At 52.6% G+C, this 21516-nt stretch overlaps 1 protein-coding gene across 1 annotated transcript in view; it reads right to left on the reverse strand.

Moving 5' to 3' along the window:
- Positions 1-21516, reverse strand: part of FAM83F (family with sequence similarity 83 member F) — a 31558-nt gene that overhangs the window by 2530 nt on the left and 7512 nt on the right. The window contains exons 2-4 of the mRNA XM_046646439.1: positions 7949-8116; positions 7312-7433; positions 5615-6309 (exon numbers count right to left, since the gene is read on the reverse strand). Coding sequence (XP_046502395.1) covers positions 5615-6309; positions 7312-7433; positions 7949-8116 — 985 coding nt within the window. The remainder of the gene's footprint in view (positions 1-5614; positions 6310-7311; positions 7434-7948; positions 8117-21516) is intronic.

Here is a 21516-nt window from a genome sequence, read left to right on the forward strand (position 1 = left end):
GAGGGAAGCGGGGAGCTGCAAGGCAGACACAGGCACCTCCTGGCTTGCCTGCGAGGTGCTGGGCCGTTGGATCCGTGTCCTGGCGTGCTGGCTGCCTTTCTCCCAGGTGGAATCTGCCGAGTTATGTCCTGCCGGTTCCTTCCCACTTTGCAAGGGTCATCTCCCTGGTGCTCACACCAACTTCTCATATCACTTCAGCCATGAATTTAATCAAGGTGGCTTCTGTCTCCTCTCCTGGGCCATTAGCAAGAGAGACACTGAGCAGGCCCGAGTGGAGCCCTTTCCCCCTGCCCTGCTCCGTTAACCACTGCCTTCTCTGGGCCGGACTGAACTCTCTCCTTGGGACTTGCTACAAGTCCAGCTGAGCCTCCTTAGAGGCCTCGCTGACAGCTTTAGAACTGAGAGGAGGCAGGAGGGGAGCCAGGTGACTGCGCCCCCCACACGCAGGGCTCCGAGGGTCAGGAGCTTCGTCATGTTCCACGGCGGTGCTGTCTCTGGTGCAGCTCTGCTGAAGTGATCACATTCTGCCGTCCCACAGTCCCCTCTCTGATGCAATGGACACGTCTGTCCCCACTTCTTCTCCTTAGTGGCTTGTTTTATTTGCTTGCCCAACTGAGCAGATATGAGTTCCTCCTGGAGGCAGTGGCAGCATTTTGGAGGCAGGATTCTAAAGCAGGGGAAGGAGCGCAGCTTGGGGTGGGGAGGGCAGGAACCTGAGAGGAGCCTGCTTCCCAAGCCTGAGCTCTGCCCGGCTCCTTCTCCCTTCCCGGACGAGGCTGGGAGCAGGGGGCAGTGCCTGTGTTCACAGGGCGTGCGTCCCATTCCCCCACTCATTTTATTAGGCTGGATGAAAGCCTGGAGACATAACTTTATACTCAGAATTCATCTCTGTGCCTCTGACAGAGGAACTGGTTTGAGGAAAAATTCTGTGTTCCAGCATCCCTTCTGTGCACACTGATTGGGAGTCCACCATGTGTGGGTGTTCAGCAAGGCTCTGAGGCAACTCAGACCTGCCAGATTAATAGGGAAGAATCCATAAACAGCCCCCAAATGGGTGGCTCAAAGGAGGCTTGGGAGAGAAAGTCCAGCTTCAAAGGGAGGTGACACTGGAGTGAGACTGAAAATGGGGGTGGGAAGTGGGAGGAGGGGGGTGGCAAGAAGCAAGGGCTGGAGGGAGAGCCAGCCTAGGCATCAGGACTTGTCTGTCATGCAGGGCTCGTCTGTCAGGCCCTGGCTAGTCTGGTTTAGCTGGCAGGAGAGAGGTGACAAGGACGTGGGCTCTACCTCCCTATAGGTTTCAGGACACTACATTCTTCCTTTCTGGGAGATTCTTCCCCTGGATGTCCACATAGCTCTCTCCCTCCCTCCCTTCAAGTCTCTGCTCAGATGCCCATCTGTCAGAGAGGCCTCCCAGATCACCCGTTATAAAAGGGTCACTGCCCTCCCCTGCCCCATCTCTCCAGTGCGGTATTCACTCCATAAGAGAAGGGACTTTGCTCGTTTTGTCCACCGCTGTACCAAGAGCTCGAAACAGTGCCTGGCACAGAGCAGACACTGCACAGACATGTATCTGCTGGATAAAGTGAGGACGAGGCAGTGCGCTACTTCAGGGTTCACCAATACCTACAACAATAGCGGCCTCGATAGGTGCTGGCTGGGTGACCTATGTGCCCTCACTCACCTAGCTGGGGATGTAAGCCCTGGATAGGTCCAAGAGAGCCCACGGGGCAGGGGGATTATGACATCTGCCAGTGAGAATAAGGTCACCTGCCTCTTCTCTAGAGCCGAGCGGGATCAGTTCCTCGAAGGACGCTCTCCCAGCTCCCCTGACCCGTGCTAAGTGATCAGGACCCGGCTGGGAACAGTGCTCAGGTTCACCGCATCAGACTGCAGCCTCCAAACACCAGCTGGGGCCTGACCCACGCTTCTCAGGAGCGACACTGAATTTTGAAATTCCGTCTTGACAAGATAGCTCTTGAGGAACTAGAGGCCGACAGGTCCCTTACAGAGCTCCAAACCCAGAAGCACTTCCTCAACCTTCCATCCCGGACAGGGGCCCAGATTTCCAGGAGAGAGATCCAAGACCTTCAGCCCCCAGGGATGACACAGGTGAGCCTGAGGTCCCCGAGTCCAGGAGCCCAGTGGCCATAGCACTAGGAGCCAGACCACACCGCCAGCCAGGGTGGCCCATCCACGCATGAATCAAGGGAACCAGGAGAGTTCTGGAAAGATAACTGCCACTGCAGTCGCTTCAGAGAATTCTGGGAAGAAAGCGTGAGCCCAGGGGACCTTGGAAGGTAGAGGCCCAGAGGCGCTCTGGGGTGTAAATGCCACTCTCATCTTCCTCTCCACTGGTGGGATACCAGCGAGAGAGTCAATCATGTATTCAGGCCTCAGCCCTTCCAAACAGTCTTTAAAGATGTAGGGAAATGGTGCCAGCCCTAACCTTCCTGAGACAGTCATAATGCCTCATGCAAGGCCCTGGGAGGGAGAGACCACACGGCCCTTTTCTCACTGTGTAACCATCGACTCAGGGGCTCACCTCTGCACCTCTAAGGTCTTGTCTGGGGAAGGATGTCAAAAGGCAGGGTGGTTGTCAGTTGTGTGTGAAAGCACTGAGCACTCGCCAGGTGCTCAGCAAAATTCTGGGCCTGCCTTCCTTCTCTTAACTGTGTTCAAGAGTGTTGGCCATTTCCCAGTGATTTCCCTGGGAGGACCAGTAGGGGCTTCAGGACATTACCTGGAACCTCCTCCCCCAGCCTTGCAGCCCCCTGAGGCCGGGGCCTTGTCCAAGTGTCACCTCATCTGCTGTTCTGGGGACTCCGCGTGCAGAAACACTCGGGGCACTTGTTTAATATGCAGACTCGTCACCGCGTTTTAACAAGGCTCTCCAGTGACTGCTGTTCCCTGAGGTGGGGATCTCCACCCCAGAGGGCCTGTCAGGGCTTCTGGATGGATGTGGCCGCAGGCTCGGGGAAAGGTGCTGAGCGCACCCAGTGCAGGAGCAAGGTCTCAGCGATAGAGAATCCAGAAGGAAAAGGTGCTCACCTCCGCCAGTAGAGGGGGCTGTGAGCCTTCAAACCACGAGGCGGCCCCTGGCTGGATCTCCAAACCTAAAGGGATTTCCGAAGGTTCTCCCAAGGGCCACACTTGGGTTTGCAAAATTTGCACGCTGTTTGACAACTATATACTTCTTATCAAGCAATTTTACTGGCTGTCAGTGCCTAGCTTTTCTATTTTTCTTTCACGTACCCTGTCATGGGCCCAGCTCTCCCTTGACAAGAGAACAGCAGAGACAGTGAGAAAGGACAGAGTCAGACTCAGAGCTCAAAGGGACCTGGAAACCCTCCCTGGCTCAACCCCTCCTCTTCTCCACTAGGAAACAGCCCCTGGAGGTGAAAGGATGTACCCGGGGTATGGGGAACACTTTGATGTACTGGGAGCTGGGATCCACCCCATGTCTGTCCTGATGACGTTCTGAACGTTCACTGTAGGAAAGGGGGGCCCCTAAGGTAGCAGCTGAAGGGATTTCCTCCCTGATGACAGTTGCAAGCGTACAAGGATTACTAGTTCCAGCCTTGGGTCCCCATGCTGTCAGGAACCTGACTGTCTGGCACTGAGTCCTCCGGACTTAGCCTCTGCTGCTGAGAGGAGCCACAGAGACAGCCCCGCTGCAGTCAAACATTTGCGAGGCTGGAGGCCACTGAAAAGGACCTCTGGGGAGAGAAGTCCCCGCTTCTTGCCCTGCCTTTGAGGGAAGAGAGCAGCAGGGAGAGGAAAGGTCTCATTAGGGGCTTGAATTTCAGGCTCTCAGGTACTGGATGCCCGTCCAGGTGGGCAGAGGCTGTGCTGGGTGAGGCCACTCTGTGTTTCTTCTGAAGGATGGAGAAGGAATGGGGGACCTTGCTGGGCATCTCTCAGACTTTCCTGACGATGTGCCAGCGCACTCTTGTGCTTGCTCTTCTCTCTCTCTGGGTGTTGGGCTCTGTCCGGGTCTGCCTGGCTGGCTCCTGGGTGCCATGCGCAAACACTCAGAGAGCACCAAGTCATCCAAGCAGGGGAACCGATGCTGAGAGACTCAGGAAAGGCAGCAGGAAGGGACAAGACAATGGGCCTTTCGTTTCTATGGAAACAGCACCTCAGGGTGAGGGGCTGAAGGAAGAGAAAGCTTCCACTTCACCTCCAGTCCAGACTCAGGAAACAGCCCCTTTTGTAGTTGGGCTCCCCCTCCCTCTTCCCTGCCAGGTGTTCACCATGGCAACCCTTCCTCCAAACAAGAGGTGCACAGCAGCAGCAGCATCTGGTGTTGGGGGAGCCAGGAAGCCTGGGGGGAAGGGACGGGCCAGCTACCCCTCCTTGTTAGGACATGGGCCCTGGCCTGGGTTTGAGTCTTGGCCCCACTAATACTTACTGTGCCCTAGGACCACTTAATTCACCTCTCCGAGCTTCCACTTATCACCTCCATGGTTGTTGTGAGGGCCTGGCACATGTGAAAGGACCTGGCACATGGAGGCGCTCAATAAATGCTTCCTGGACAAGTGGAGGTACAGCACTGGTGCTTCTGCTGTGCCCAAATGCACAGAGACTCCCAGGCCTGACCTAACTTTAAGGAGCAGAGACTGAGTGTGTCAGGCTCTGTAGCAGGGCCAGGGAATGAGCGGAGAAGAGGGCTGTGATCCTTGCACTCAAGCCACTCTCAGGTCAAAGCTGGGCTGTGGGGGAAGCACTCAGGCTGCCCAGAGCAAGACCACAGGCTCTGCCATCACTACCTGGACAGCCAGGGAGCCCAGTCTCACCACTGCAAAGCCCCACAGCCACAGAGGGAGAAATCCCAGCACAGAAACTCCTTTGACTCAGAGATGCTGACCTGAGAAAAGGCACCAGCAGTGGCCTTGGCTGTCACCACCAGCCTCTGGAAAGGCTACAGTGGAAACTGCTCCAGAGAGAAAGATAAAGGCCAGGATCTCCAGGGGATCCCAGAGAGATGGCCAGAAAGATACCACCCCCAGGAACCATCTCCCCCAGAGGTAAGCAGCATGTAAATGCCACTTATCAAACAAACTCAGGGAAGAACCAAGTCAAACTATTTACAACTGAAACGAGGAAGGTGGGTCAGGGCATTGGGGGGCACAGGTGAGGGTGTGGTGTGTTTGACCAGGTGAGGTCCTGATGACAGGTGATCCAGCAAGGAGCAAGCTTTGTAGAATGAACCCTAGACTCAGGGGCGGGGGTTGGGCCTTAGCCCTGCCACTGGGCTGCGCTGTGCCTCTGCTTTTTCATTTCCAAGGAGAACCTTTCCAAGCCTCTAGCAGGAGTAATCGTAGCTCTCAGGCCACCCCATGCCCACCATCTGAGCACTTACATCCTTAAAACAGCTGGGCAAGGCAGGCGCCATTCTCCCCTTCTAGAGAAGAGGAAACTGAAACTCAGACCTGCAGTGGCTGGCCCCAGGCCACGAGGGAGATGAAGGCCAGAGCAAATGGGAACCGGGGACTGTGTGACCCCAGAGCTCCTGCCCTCTCCACGCCAGTGAGCTGCCTTTCTGCAGTTATGAGGCAACGCTCCTGATAAGGGCAGGGGCCTGGGGGCACTGGGCCCGAGGGGGAGGGCTCACCTGAGACGTTGGCACTCGAGCCCTCGTTGGGCCTCTTCCCCATCATAAACTCCACTTCAGTAGAGGTCTCGGTGGAGAAGGAGCTCGCTGTGCCGTTGGGCGCTGCAGGCCTCTTGGCCCGTCGGCTGAAGAACCTGCTGCCAAAGCGCTTGCTCTCCCTGGCTGGGGGGGCCTCCCCATTGGCAGTTTCTCCCTTGCCATTTCGGGCTAGCGCCTCTCGGGGTCTGGGCTTCAGGTCCATGTGCAGGTGAGAGACCACCCTGCCATCCTTCCGAGTCAGCTCTCCCAAGGGAATGGGCTCCATGGGGGGCAGCACCTGCTCCAGCGTGACCAGGTCATTCAGGAAGCTCTCCAGGCGCCGGGCAGACTCGCCGCCTCCGCTGCCCTCCTCCTGTCTCTCTGGGTCACCGCCAGCCTCCCGCTGCTGTCGGGCGGCCCAGCGCATCATCTCCCCAGGCGGGCAGCGGCTGCTTGACACCAGAGCGTACTTGGGGTTGATGAGCTTGCGAGCCACAGTGGAGGAGTAGTTGGGGCCGAGCCTGCCAGCACCTCCTGCCAGGCTCAGCTGCTGGTACAAGTTCACCTCCTCAGAGATGGCATATAGCTCGCGGAACTCCACATCAAAGGGCTCCACGTTCTGCCCTGTCAGGAGAAGGAGAAGGTTCCTGTCCACGTAGGAGGAACTCCAGGTGAACCTGGGAACATGGGGACAGAAAAGCAAGATGCATGTGCCCAGGCCTGCTGCCTTGCCCTGCCAGCAGCCCCTTGGCAGGCCCATCTCCACACCCATTGCCCCCGCCCCAACCCGATCCGTCGCCCGGGCCAGGTGCCTTTCTGCCTGTGGAAGGCACCTCTTGGCCTGTGCTCTGGGGTGCTCTCCCTCCACCAACCCAAATCTTCTCTTTCTTCCAGGTCTGGGCCTCAAATGGAGCAAGCAGGCAGTGGGTGCAAGGCAGGGGCATGAGAAGTCAGGCCTGGATTCAAACCTGGTTTATACCCTGTGTGCCTTGTAAAATGGGGCTCATGGGCCTACAGCCAGAGTTGCTGTGGAACTCCAGTGAAATAATGCATATAAAACATTTAGCTCAGTACCTGGTACAAAGACATTTAATAACTGCAGCTGCTATTATTGTTAATATCATTCCATCACTTATTGAGTTGTTTCTGAATTTTTAGGGCATTTGGTGTCTGCAAAGCCCCAAACTAACCACATAAGAGGACTTAGGCCATTTATTAATTGTTTCATATGCCCAGGTCTCTTTTTCTCACCTAGATGTTAATTTACTTGGGGGGCAGAGACTGCACAGTTCCTGTTCCTGGTGATTTACTTCTGAGTCAGAATGCGGGGGGCATTCCTTCCATGCCACAGCCTCACATTTCTTTCCCAGGTCTGGTGCATTTCGCTTTCTGCTTATCTCGCCTAACAGTTAGCCTCAAAATGCAGCTGGCTGCTGTGAACCATGAAAGGCAGGCAGTGCTGAATGGCCAGTAACAGCTGACCCTCTTTCTGGAGTAATCCAGGAGCCAGAGAGTTTGAGGGAAGGGACTGGCCAGGGGGCTCTTCTTTGCCATCGGGTCAGACAATACCTCTTAAACTCTCGACTATGGGGGCTTCAGTCCAGCATCTTCTTAAACATGAACAATTATTACCACGAATAAAGGCCTCCGGGGCCCTTCTTGGACCTGGCAAAACTCACCTGTAAGAGCCAGTGGCTACTTTTTCACCATCTACCATTAGGAACTTTGATGACAGGGTCCCCTTGATCTTCCCCATGGGCATGTAGAAGCCGACACCTGTCACAGAGCGGACACGGATGTTCTGTTGAGAAGAGGAGAAACGCACCGTCACACAGGTTGGGGGCCTACAAGGCTCTGAGCTAAATCCACTTGGCAGAGGAGCCCACTTGTCCACAGGACCCTGCCTGCTGGCTGCTGTTGGCACTAGCCTCTGCTTCCTGCGGCCTTACAGGTAGGAGCCCATTTGGACAGCAGGAGGAAGCCAGGAAATCATGCTCGGGGCATAGACAAGCCCAAGGTGGTTCCTGCCTGCTCCCAAAGCCCCCAGAAGAGAACCAGAGCCCTAGCTTGACACTAACGCTGAGCACCCCAGGACCGGGCCAGAGCTGCTTCCTTAGTCTCAGCAGCCTTGGGATAAATTTTAGCTAGGCATGTAATTTAGGATTATCAGTTCATGAGGCAAGATTTCAGACAGAAGGGCTTGAGACCTTGATGTTCACCCGAACCCATGAACTGGGGAGGAGGCGGAGGAAGCGGCAGAGGCAGTCTTCATCTCATCTCCTGCCCTCCCTCCCTCCCCGCAGTGGTACAACTCACCCGAATACGGAAGTCAGTGAGCTCCAGGCCCTGACACATCTCTAGGAAATACTTCACGCCTGCCTCATCCAGGATGATGTACACTGGGACACGGCGCTTAGAGGCAGCATCCACAATGTCTTGGAAGATATCACCATCGGTGAAGAGGTCCATGACCACAGCAATGACCTGGACGGGGAGGGCACCGGTGAGGAACGCCATGTCTAAACACCTACAGAGACACATCTCGGCCCAGAGAGGACCAGCTGGGCCCTGGGTAACTGGTGGGCAAGAGTCAAGAACCCCATCTGCACCACCCCTGGGTTCTCCACATCCGAGCACATCTGAGCCCAGGAGATAGGCTCTCTGCTCTGGGAAACGCCTGAGGTGCAGGCCATGCTGCTCGTACCTCATCCTTGACCAACCCCCACCACCCGACCCTGGGGATTTTCCAGCAGCTCTTCAGAAGCCGTATCAGGGGAGCTCTGGGGGCTGAGGAACGTTGGTCCTGGTGCCCTAGGGAAACAAGCAGGCTCAAGAGGATGCCACTACTGAGGCATGGAATGGACTCCTCTCCGCAAGCTGTGGAGCTGCTCACACGCCACCTTCTCTGCAGGCCTCGGTGCTTGCATCTCCCTGCAGCTGTGCAGGGCCGGCCAGAGCTCCCCTGGCCTCCAGCTGTCCAGGCCATCCCACTCCACCCTCAAATCACAGTCAGTACCCAAGACCCTTGATTTCCAAAGTCAGTCCTGATTACCCATCCTGGAAGGCGAGGCCTTCTGCAGCCTGAGGCAGATCTGCCTTTCCTTCCTTAGCATCCTCCGTTGTCCTACACACCCTTCCTGTGCTCCAGCAGCAGGGTTTTCTTGCTGGCCCCCAGCACTGTGCACATGACGCAGAGGAAAGGGCATGCTTTGGGGTCACAGAGATCTGGTGATAACCGCCTTCTATTTATGTGACCTTAGGCAAGCCACTGAACCTCGAGGAGCTCTGTTTCCTCCTCTGCGAGGTGGGGATACGCTGTACTTTACACATCTGCCGTCAGGATTAGAGAGATCGTTTGTAAAGCCACACACGCAATGCCTGGCATGTAGTAAGTCCCAATCCACGGTAACCACTGTATGGTGGAGGGAGTCTGCTTGTGGTTGTAACTGAAAGCCTGAACTCTGAAGTCAGGCGGACCAGGCCTGGTGTACCAACTCCACTGCTGACTCGTCAGAGCCCCGGCTTCCTTGGCAGCAAAGTGGAGCGAATAGTAGCGTCTATCTCAAAGGGCTGTCGTGCAGGCTCAGGGAGATAAACCAAGAAAGCACTTAGCATAGTGCCTGGCATATTGTAAGCGCAGTAAGTGGTACCCTCCATTACCATCACCACCACCTTCACACACGCTCCCTACCATCACCCTGCCTCTACAGACCAGCCCTCACCATTCACACAGTATTACTTAAGGCTCTTCCCAGCTCCTACATTTAATACTCAGCCATTCCTACAAGGAACATTTACTGCGCCTCACAGGCAGAGGGAGGATCTAAAGACAGATAAACTATAATCCCGAACTTCAAGGGGTTAATCCAGCTGGAATGATAAAATGATAAGATATTTGCACAAAATAACTAAAACATAAGGCAAAATGAGATAAATGCCTTAAGAGATACAGAAATGACCTTTGAGGTGAGTTCAAAGGCTGGAGGGGAAGAAAGGGAGATTGGCCGATTACTTCCAGCCAGGGAAGAACAAGACTTCCCCAGGGAGGCTGAAACCTCAAGAGCGGGCAGACTGGGCACCATGAGAAACAGGCAGGGAGGAAAACAGCAGGGAAGTGGGCAAGGCTGCCATGCACGGGTACGCAGGTTGTGCACCGCACGTGGACACTGGGCTGAGCGGGTGAGTGGAAGCTGTGCCTGCCTGAGGAAGGGACATCTTTCTCTAATCTGCACAGGCCTGCCACATGGGCTAGCAGGGGCCTAGGAGGTGGGCATTTCAGGCAAAGGCCACAGCACAAACAGAGGCACTGAGGACGAGGATAACATGCACTGAGCACTTTTGATGTGCCCCACACTGTTCCAGGTGCTTTAGGTAAATTGCCTAATTTGACCCTCACAGTGCGGAGGACTGTTGTTCCATTTTACACCTGAGGAAGTAAATGCAAAGGGGCCAACGGCACACAGCTGGCACGTGGCAGATCTGAACTCAGCTCTAAGGTATTTTAGAAACATCAAATCAAAACCTGTTTTTTTAAAAAAGATGAAACAAGATAGACAAACTTCTAGCAAGACTGATAAAAACAGAGGAGATGCAAACAAAATACTAAATGAAAAAAGAGAAATAACTACAGACATATTTACTTTTTAAGTAAATAACTATAGAAATAATTGCAGACATATTACTTTTAAACATTTTTAAAGGAATTCTTACTATTTAAGAAAGAGTAAAAATAGGGAAAAAAATTTAAGACCATTTACACATTGACGAATTTGAAAAGAAAAATTACATGGATAAGTCATTAAACATAATACAGCATAATCAAGGAAGGTTTATCCTGGGAATGTATGGATGACTCAACATCAGAAAATGTGTCATTTTGAGGCCAGCCCCATGGCCAAGGGGTTAAACTCACATGCTCTGCTTCGGTAGCCTTGGGTTTGCCGCTTCACATCCTAGGCGTGGACCTACACACTGCTCATCCAGCCATACTGTCGCAGCATCCCACATAAAAGAACTAGAACGACTTACAACTAGCACATACAACTATGTACTGTGGCTTTGAGGAGAAAAAAAAACAAAAAAAAAGGAGGAAGATTGGCAATGGATGTTAACTCAGGGCCAATCTTCCTCACCAAAAGAGAAAAAAAAATTTTTTTTAAAGAAAATGTATCATTTTAATTTATAACACTTATGGGGTCAAGGAGAGGAAATCATATATTATCTTAAAAGTTTTTAAAAGGATATGATAACACTAGATCCCTATCTGTGATTAAAATTCTCAAAAAACTAGGCCTAGAAGGGACCTTCCTTAACTTGATAAAGGCTATCTACTAAAAACCCACATGAAGCACATTTAACAGAAACTTCAGATGCATTCCCTTTAAGTCAGGCAAGGCAAGAATACTCGCTATCACCACTGCTGTTCAACAAGGTACTGGAGGTCCTGATGAATGCAATAAGACAAGAAAAAGAAATGAGAGATGGAAAGATTAGAAGAGACAAAACTACCAGTATTTAGAGATGATCTTTTTATAGAAAACCTAGTCGAATGCAAAGAAAAACTGTTAGAATTAATAGGAGAATTCAACAAGATTGCTAGATACAAGAAAAACTTATAAAAATCAATTGCATTCTTCCACTACGGCAATAAGCAACTAAAAAAAGAAAAGAAGAGCCATTCAAAATTGCAACTTAAACACATAGTATTCAGGAATTAATATCTTTATGGAGAAATTTTGAACACTCTATTAAAGGACATTTAAAAATACATGAATAAACTAAGAGAGAAATCATGTTCATGGATAACAGGATTTAATATTTTATCTCGGGGCCGGCCCTGTGGTGTAGCAGTTGGGTTTGGTGTGCTCTGCTTTGGCAGCCCGGGTTCGTGGGTTCGGATACCAGGCACGGACCTACACCACTTGCCAGCCACACCGTGGTGGCGACCCACATGCAGAGTAGAGGAAGACTGGCACAGATGTTAGCTCAGGGTGAATCTTCCTCAACAACAACAACAAAAATCCAATTCTCTTGAGCCAGCCCCAGTGGCCTAGTGGTTAAGTTCAGCACACTCTGCTTCGGTGGCCCAGGTTTGGTTCCCAGGGGCAGACTTACACCCCTCCGCTGTCAGTGGCCATGCTGTGGCAGCAGCTCATGTACAAAAAGAGGAAGACTGGCAACAGATATTAACTCAGGGCAAATCTTCCTCAGAAAAAATAATAAAAACTAAAATAAAAAATCCAGTTCTCCCCATATTAATAAAATCCAATGCAATTTCAATGAAAGTTCAGTAAATGTTCTCAAGGAACTCGAATACTTCTAAGAGGTAAGGAAGAATGAAGATCCACAATAACTAAGTCAATTTTGAAAAAGAAAAGCTTAACAGGAGACACGTGTCCTACCAGATAGTAAGACATACCGCAGAGCCATAGTAATAAGAACTGTGGTACTGAGGTGGGAAGGAACTAAAAAATAGACCAATGAAGCAGAATGGAGAGACCAGAAACTTACATGTATCTGTATATATACGTAAAACTTTCAAGTCTGATATGGGTAGAATCACAACTAAGTGGAGAAAGGATGCTGCTTAATAGATGCTTTGTTAAAATAGAGAAAAATAAAGGTGGAGCTCTACCTCATACCACATATAAAGGTGAACTTCAGGTAAGCTAAATGCCTAAATGTGAAAGTTAAAACTAATAAAGGAATTGATGAAATGTAGGAAAATATCTTCATGACACAGGTAAGAAAGGATTTCTTAAAATTCCAAAAGGACAAATCATACGGCAAATAAAATTTAAAAGGATGCATTTGACAAATTAGGGATTTCTGTTCAAAGAAAGATGCCATAGACAAAGGTAACTGATGGGTGACAGGGAGAAGATATCTGCAATGTCTACAATGAAAAGAAATTAATAATATACAAGGGATCCCTGCAAATCAGCAACAAAAAGACAGGAAATTAATTAGAAAAATGGGCAAAGCATATGAATAGGTAATTCCTAGAGGAGATATCTGAATGGCTAATAAGTATATAAAGAGAAGCAGACCTTATTAGTAATCAGAAAAATTCAAATTAAAGCAAAGAGATAAAAGAGAGAGCAATACCACTTTACAACTATAAGATTAACTAAAAATTAGAAAGGTGGATAATTCTAACATTAGTGCGTGAGGAAAGGGGAGAGCTCATTTACTGCTGGTGGGAGGGGACAATGGCGCAGCTATTCGCTAGAGCATTGTGCAGAGCTTAGTGGATTTCAGGGTGTGCGTAACTACAATGCCACTCTCAGCTGTGCACCCAGAGAACCCCGTGGATCTTTACACAGGTCTATAGGGGGCAAGAACAAAGACATTCACTGCAGCTTCCTTTGGAATAGCAAGGAGTTGGCATACTTAGATGTCCATCTCTAGAAGAACGGTGAGGAATGTACACGACAGAGTGCTTTGTAGCAGACAGAAGCAATGAACTAGTTCCATGCGCAGTAACTTGGATAGTTCTTTTTAAAATGGATAGTTTGACTTGAAATGTTAGAGAATGAAATCTGTAGCCTAATACCATTTATGTAAATAAGAATGCTCTACATAAAATAATGCTGCATGTTTTTCAAGGATACAGACATGTCCAAGGACACATACTGAATACATTAGGGTGGCTGCCTATGCAAGGAGAAAGGAATGGGAGGCAAGAAGAACACAAGGTAAGAGGGGCCTTGCATGACCCAAGGGTGGCAGTGGACCATGAACTGAGGTCCAGTCTGCTCCGCACTCGAGGTCCAGAACAAACAAACACAACACACAACAGTTGGCCTGGAGCAGTGGCCTGGGTACGGGGTAGGTACAACGAGGTTGGGGCCAGAGCACGGACAGTTTTAACATGACCCTTCGGGCTTCATTCCATTGGAACACGGCTTCCCACCATCTTGTAGGGCTCCTGATATCTTGTCTCCCAAGTGCAGTCTGGGGCCAAGAGTCCACTGTTGGCTCATTTCCAAACTCTCTACAGTGTCCAGCTTAAAGTCACCCTCAATACATTGCTGGGGATTGCTTCACTGGCTCATGGATGTGCTTCTCGAGTCACACTCCTGCTTTTGTTTTGTAACTGAAAAGGCAAGCAGGGAGCCAGCCAGCCCTCACCCCCACCTGCCAAAGGATGTGCTACGAGACCATCACAAACTGGATGGAGAGGCAGAGTCCTGAGGGCCCTGCCTTCAGGAGACTTGGTCTGCGGCACCCTGGTGAGACCCAGCCACTGCGTCACTACCGATTAAACAATGAAAGATCCGTAGTGGGAAAAAATCAACTGCTCGCTGACTCCTGCAATCTCCTTGTGGAGGAGAAGTGATAATTACCCTGCGCTTTGCTCTCTGAGGGCACCGCATGACATCCGGCTCCACAGCATCGGGCCCAGGAAACCAGCCCCGCCTTCGCTCTGGTGTTTAATGTGCCACGTGATCCTCCCCGCCAGACCTAACTTCAAGACTCCCAGTGTAAATGGAAAGTTGGGTTTCAAAAGAAGGACATCACAGGCTCAGAACCCAGGGAGACGGATGTCGCCAGGAGAGGAGTCACCTCCTCCTCCCGGCGGGCTCCCAGGGCCTTTACCTGGTACCCACTGATGGGCAGCACCCGGGAGAGGGGCCAGTCTGCGGCGGCAGGAGACTGTAAAGCTGTTGCGGTCCCACCAGCAAAGAGGCTCTGATGCTGTGATACTCCTCATCGGGCATTTGGTTATGTCACTGTCTCCTCCGTGGAGGGACCGAGTGGAGGTGGGGGAGCAGGGGGGAGGGGTAGGGAGCCTCAGAAGTCCCCTCTGTCATTCGACTTGAATTACACTGCCAGCTTTTTGGATTCTCTTTCTGGACTCCTTAATTACCGTTAGATCACAAAAGTAATGGAAGGGAATCCACCTTCCCCATGCACTCCGCGCAGCTCTGCTCAATGCCGGGGACTGGCATCGCTGGTTTGGATCACCCAGACTAGACGGCCACCGCTGCGCTGGATCTCCACCCCACAGAGCCGCGTTCGCCAGCCTCCAAAATCAACATCTTCTCGGTCACTCTGGCCAGAAGCCTGGGTCTACTGGCTTCCTCCTTCTCCCCACTGACCGAATCCAATCGGTCCCTGACTCCAGCAGGTCCTATCCCTTTGTGCACCTTCTCTGGGTCAAGTTCTCCGTTCCCACTGCTCTGCTGCCCTGGCTCAGACCCCCCGCATTTCTCACCGAACTTCTGGAATAGCTTCCTCACTAAGAGTCTCTCCTGCTCCATCTCTGCCCTCCAATTCGTTCTTCACAGCAGTGATCGCCCCCAAACAGACTGGTGAACCAGTGGGTCCCTCAGCCCTTGAGAGAGGTCCACACTCCTAAACTTGGCATCTGAAGGCCTATGATCAGCCCTTCTCTCCTCTCCAGCTTCATCTTGGGCCACCTCACCTCTGCCCCTTGTTTTCAGCCGCACAGAATCACACACAGTTACCTTAACACAGGGTTTCTCTACCGCGACACTATTGACCTTTTGGGACCACTAATTCTTTGTTGTGGGGGGCTGTCCGGTGCATTGCAGGATGTTTAGCAGCATGCCGGTAGCATCACCCTGAGTGGTGACAACCAAAGATGTCTGCAGACATTGATAAATGTCTCCTGGGGGCAAAATCGCATCCCCTCCCCATTTGAGAACCACCGCACAGATCAGGCAGTTTTAAGGCCCTTTATTCCTACCCTTCCATACCCTGGTGAAACACCTGTGCATCTTTCATGACTCAGCCAACAATTTCCTGAACTTCTCCCCACCCCGCAATGTTCCCCACTCTCTGCTTCCTGCCCACGTTGTATTCCAGGCAAACAGCAGAGTGCCTGACACTTCACTGTAACGTATGCTGACAGCTCTGTCCCTTACTGGGCTGTGGGCTCCTGTTGGCAGGGACCATGTGATTTTCTCAGAGTCTCCAACCTGGGGGACATCTCAACACAGAATCAGTTTTCCATGTTTGTGGAATGAATGCCTAAATGGAGGTTGTTTTATGTGCATTGTTTTATTTGTGGGGTGTGAATGTAGTTTTGTAGACATCTCTTTTATTTCATTAATGGCAAGGCACTGGGGTGGAGAAAGAAACAAACGCATGCTGAGCAAGATTCCTGGTTAGACCATCTTGTTGGAAGGGGAATTGAAGCTCGTCCTCAAGCGGGCAGAGAAGGGAAAAGAAGTTGGTGCCTCCCCAGACTGCTGTCTGAGCGACAGCTCAGAGGTCTGCTCTCTCTGCCTCTGCTCCACCACCCAAGGTCTTGAAGGAGCAGCCAGCTCATAAGTGAGGACAGTACTTAACCAACAAGTAGAAGTCTGCACCAAGGACATCAGGCCAGCAGGTAGGGCTGCCCCCTGCACATACAGCAAGCACCTTCGCACAAATCACAAAAATGATGCCGTCCTCCCTGTGACAGGGTGCACATCAGCCCTGCCAAGCCCCTGGGCTGTGCCCGCATGCAGAGCACAGGCTGCACCTCCTTACTTGGTCCCCGCACTGAAGGACCTTCCAGACTCGGAGAATCTCAGAGCGAGGAGGAAGCTTAACAGCTAGAGCCCAGCACCAAGGCTAAGTTACCCTACTGGGTCTTGGCAGAGGTGGGACTAAAGCCTGGGCTTCTGACCCCAGTCCTGAGCTTCCCTATAACACCAAGCTGTCACCCCCAGATGATGGGGACATAGCCTCTGGGGATGGATCCACTCTGGCTAGGACCCTGGGCCACCTCCAGTCACACAAAACCAGGATGCACTGGTAGAGACGGACCCCACCACTCTCTGTCTCACTGGTTTCCCAGCTCTGCTGACGTGCAGCTCTAGGCACTGGGGCAGGTGTGGCTGCAGTTGCCGGCAAAGATCCACCCCTTTCTCGCTCAGCTCCAGGGTGGGAAAAAGCAGGAGGCCACGGGTCAAGCCTGCTGATCTCAGGGGTGTGCCGGCGATGGTCACTTCTTGCTGGGGAAGAAGGGATGGGAGCTCACCGAGGCACGGCGGGGGTTCCACTCCCTGCTTTCCTACTGATTACCCATGCAAGCCTGGGGCCCGACTTTCACCTCCCATGGCTGCCCTGCCTTCCTCCCAGGAGACAGTGTGCACCAGATCCCATGAAAAAGACGTGCAGTTACGAGGGGTCAGTCAACTCACTCGCTGTAAGCTGAGTGAGGGTAACTCCCCTCAAGCGCTGCACTGGTCAAGCTGCCGCCTCCCAGAATGGCCATCTGTCTGGCAGCCCAGAGGAGTCAGTCTGTCTGGGCCAGAGAGCAGGCCTTCCCTTCCCATGGCAGGTGGTGCTGGGTTGGCCTCCGGCTCAGACATCTCCACTGGCGGAATCTCCTCTCTTGTCTCCCCCAGAGAGGGACTGAGGTCAGCACGCAGCGTACAAACAATCCCCCGGGTGAGGCGGGTAGGGGTGTGCCTGTTGAACAGGTGACTCCAGGGCCCCATCCTCAGAGATTGTGATTCAGCAGGCCCGCAAAACCACATCTGAACACCGCCCTTCCTCGGTGATCTGGATGCGGCGGTGGATGGATCACACTCTGAGCAACGGCTGGCGTCTGGAGGAGAATACGCTCCCTGGGAGCAGAGAGCCTTACTGGATGTGTGGCCGTGAGTGAGTCATTTCATCTAAGCCTCAGTTTCCTTGAGTGGGGAGGTGATGCCTTCACAGGGTGGTTCTGCGTTTTAAATGAGATAATGCAGACGTTGTGAGGAGCACAGGTTCCGGCTTGTCATGAGCGGTAGGTATGTGCCGGTGCCCTCTTCTCTTCTCAGCAACTGAACCCAGAACAAAGGGGCCATCACTTCAGAGAGGGGGTGAGAGGGCCAGTGTGGGGCGTGCCCAGCTCCTGGGGAGCCAGCAGCCCAGAGCCGCCTTCGAGTGGACAGCCAGGTGGAGGTGTTTGTCCTTTGCTCAGTACTGTGCCCAGCAGGCCCAGGCCAGGCAGGGATTAAGCCCAGAGAACTACACTTCCAGAAAGGTCAAAACTTGAACTAACTGAGGGGAAGGGCAGCTCAATTAAGGGAAGAAGAGTCTACACGATCCTCTGTTGTTGAGCAACACTGGGTGTCTACACCTGCACACTGGGCAACCAGAGTAGGGGGTACCAGAGTAGAGGACCTCCAGGGGGCTCCGGGAGCCGGTGCTGCTGGAGGACAGAAAGGATTCATCCCTGGGTGTGGGGCTCTCAGTGCCCTGGGTGCATCATGAAGACAGCTTTTGTTGTCAAGACTGCAACAGGCCCCATCGGAATTATCACCAATTTCTGCACCAGCAGGATGTGAACTACTAAATATGCTTTACCTTAAGCTTCCTGTTTATGCTCCCGGGGGTAAAAGAGGAGAGGAGAGCCGAGGAGGGGAGGTCTGCACAGCCATCCAGTGGAGGACACCCAGGAACAGTGCCTGGCCCTGCCCCACCCGCTCTGCATTCTCCCACCCCTGGACTCAACGTCCATTTCAGTAAAGCCCCACAGTCCAAGAGCGACTGCAGTGTGGACAGCACAGCCCTTGGAGTCGGGTCCCACAGTGGCAGTGAGACCTGGGCAAGTTACTCAGGCCGCCTAACCCTGCCTGTAAGGTGAGGCTGCCTCAGGGTTCTTGTGAGGATGCAAAGAAACGCAGTGATGCCTGGAGAGAATGGGGTGTGGCGGCTGCCTGAGGCTGAGCTCTGCCCTTCCTCCCTCACAGGGCCTGGTGTCTGCTGCTGCGCAGCGTCAGCTTGACGGGGACAAGCTAATGCTGTCCCGATCCTTTCCTATCTCGGCAGGGGGTCTAATAACACAACCCTACATATGCCCCCTGCTCAAACGCTCTGGTCCCTGACCGCTGACACAATCAGGCCCACAGCCTGGCTGAAATCCCTCCACGTGCTTCCAACCCACTCCCTCCCCTGACAATAAACTTACGCCTCCCGAGATTACTCTGTTCTCCAAACATAGCGGCAGGCTCCAGCCCTTGTGCCTTGACTCATGCTGTCAGCACCCTATCCCTGTGGTGATGGGAATGCCCTTTCCCTGTTGAGGTCCCTGTTTCACTCTTCCCCAAGACTGTCCCAGGATCATGCTCTGTGCCCAGCCCCCAGGGCAGCGTGTGCCCTCCCCAGGACGCATGTCTGTGTCTGTCCGAGCAGACGGGGGTAGGGGACAGAGACCTGTCATTCCTTTCTGCACAAGGCCTGCCTGACATGCAGTCATTGCTCTAAACAGAATACCTCCATAGGGGCTGGCCCCGTGGCGGAGTGGTTAAGTTCGCACGCTCCGCTGCAGGTGGCCCAGTGTTTCGTTGGTTCGAATCCTGGGTGCGGACATGGCATTGCTCATCTAAACCACGGTGAGGCAGCGTCCCACATGCCACAACTAGAAGGACCCACAACGAAGAATATACAACTATGTACTGGGGGGCTTTGGAGAGAGAAAGGAAAAAATAAAATCTTTAAAAAAAAGAAGAATACCTCCACAGTAGGGCGCCCCCCTCGGGGAGCTGAGGAAGCAGTTTGGACCAGAGCCCTGGCCCACCAAGAGGGCAGAGCCAAGACCAACGGGGTCCTGTTCTCTGCCTGGAGGCCAGGCTGCCCCCACACCACCAGCAGGGCATCTGGGCTTTGTCAGCGGAGGCTTCCCAGCGGTCTGTAGCTGTGTTACATAGTTTCAGCCTCACTAATTAGACATCATTAGACACCAGGCTCCTTGGCTGCACTGGCAGCCACTGGAGCCCAATTCTGCCCAGCCCGGCTGCTTCCTCTCCTAGACCCCTTGGCCTTTGTGCAGGGCTCTGTTCCCGACTCTGCGGGTCACGTCTCCCTGCTGTGCCCCACTGGGGCTCATTTCTGTTGATCTGACCCTACAAGGCCATCACTCTTGACACCCATACCCCAAACTAGGTTGATGAAGGAGACACACAAAGGAGACCCTGGCTGGCTCTCCAGAGAGAGAACAGACTGTACCCATGTGAGCAAGGTCAACTAATTCAGCCATGAAGAACCATATGTGACCCACCAGGGAGTATGCACAGCAGTTCTTTTCAAGATCCTAGGCCAGCTTTTCCCTGCCCCACAGCATGCTTCTGGGATGACTTCCCCTGCACTAAGTTGGTGTTAATTAGTGAAAATTATCTAATGCAAGCTCATTTTAACATTAGCTTAAAGCTAAACATAATTAGGAAGATAAATCAGCTACTAAAAAAAAAAAATCCAATGAAGATACACAAACGGTTTTTAGGATCAGCTGCTGGTTTGGGTTACTGGCCCGGAGCTCTGAGCACTAGACAGTAAGTGGGCAGAGAAAAGCAGGACTCAAGAAGTACCTGCCGAGATATTTCTTGATTGATCCATCAGGGCAAGACAACTGGAGTTGGCACTTTGCCCGGGAGGTTCTGCGAAGTAGTGAGGATGCCTTCACGGCCACTGCCAGGTGATGCTACCCGGGAGGGCGTGCCGGGAGAGGCAAGTGGGAGAGTGCAGGGAGGGGTCTGGTTGGGGAAGGTGGTCACAGGGCGTTGGGGTGATGGGAATAAAGTGAGTCCATGCACTCCCAGGCCTCTGGCCTCGCACACACCTGCCCTCTGCCCACCCCCCGCTCCACATTGGCTGCCTCAGCTGTCAATCCCGGGGAGGCCTCCACAGCCCTGGAGGTCAGTGGGAATCAGACTCTCCTCAGTCCCCACCCAACCCCACTATTTACCAGTGGTGTGACCCTACCATCTGTAAAGTGGAAAGTTTCCCTATGTGTAAAACGGAAAGTTGCTGGATTGTTGTAAAAATGAAAGGAAATAATGTATTCTAAAAGGGCTAGCATGAGTCTGGCATTTAAGCGCTCAATAAATAATACCTATCAACCTGCCCCGAACAGTACTGCAATTTATTTTCTTTTTATCTCCCCCATTGGATTTAAGGTCAGGGTCCACATTTTATTCGTCTGTATATTTCTGCAACCTGGTACATAGCAGGTCCTCAGTAAAACACGTTGAGTGAATGAGCAAATGTGAGGACTCTCCAGGCAGCCTGGGAACCCTCCTGGGAGGCAGGGGGACGAGTTAAGGACACTCACAGTCTGTCCTTGAAGACCCACCATTGGTAAAGAGCCCTGGTCCTGCCCCCGCCCCAACCATCTGCTGACTCACTGCTAGAAAACAGAACAAAAAGAACCTTTATCCAGAGCCTCCCACATGCCCAGCCAGTACTGCGAGGGGCCCAACAGAATGATGACCACCGTACAAGCCGTGCTGGGATGAGCTTACAGATTATTGGAAACTCGGGCCGGAGAGACTAGTAACTAGAAAAGCCACAGGCTCTTTTCCAGAGCTAAGATTCTGGGATCATTCCCAAGGCCACAGACTCCACGGATTTCAAAGAAGCAGAAAGAAAACTGCGAAAGGCGGCTAAGGCTGACTGGTCATGGTGCCTGGGGTGGTGAGGTGCGTGGTGGGGGCGGGGAGCAGGGATTGCTAGAGTGACTCAGCCCGGGGGTGGGGGCTCAGGACAGTGCCAGGAGCCTCTAGAGGCAGGCCGTCAGCCAGTACCCACCCCAGGTTTGGTTGTTCTCTGCCCTGCCCCTCCACCACCCCCTCCAGCCAATTGGAAGCTTGCCCCAGAACTGGCACTCTGAAAAAAGGGAGGCGGATCTGGCCACCAGCCAAGGTGAGGCAGCATCCTAGGGGGCGAGAACATGGAGGGATGCGGGGGGTGCTGGCTGGGAATCCATCAAGATCTCAGCTTGTCAGTGAGCGCACAAGTTCCAGGGGCCAGAAAGTGGCAATTGAAAAGGCAATATAGGTCCCTGGAAGCTACCTACACCAGAGCCACCAGGCAGAGAGAATTCTGCTTTTCCTGACTCACACAGAGCAGAGCAGCTAGCAGTTGTGGACTTGTTTGTC

Source organism: Equus quagga, chromosome 19, assembly GCF_021613505.1.
Source record: "Equus quagga isolate Etosha38 chromosome 19, UCLA_HA_Equagga_1.0, whole genome shotgun sequence".
NCBI classification, from domain to species: Eukaryota; Metazoa; Chordata; class Mammalia; order Perissodactyla; family Equidae; genus Equus; species Equus quagga.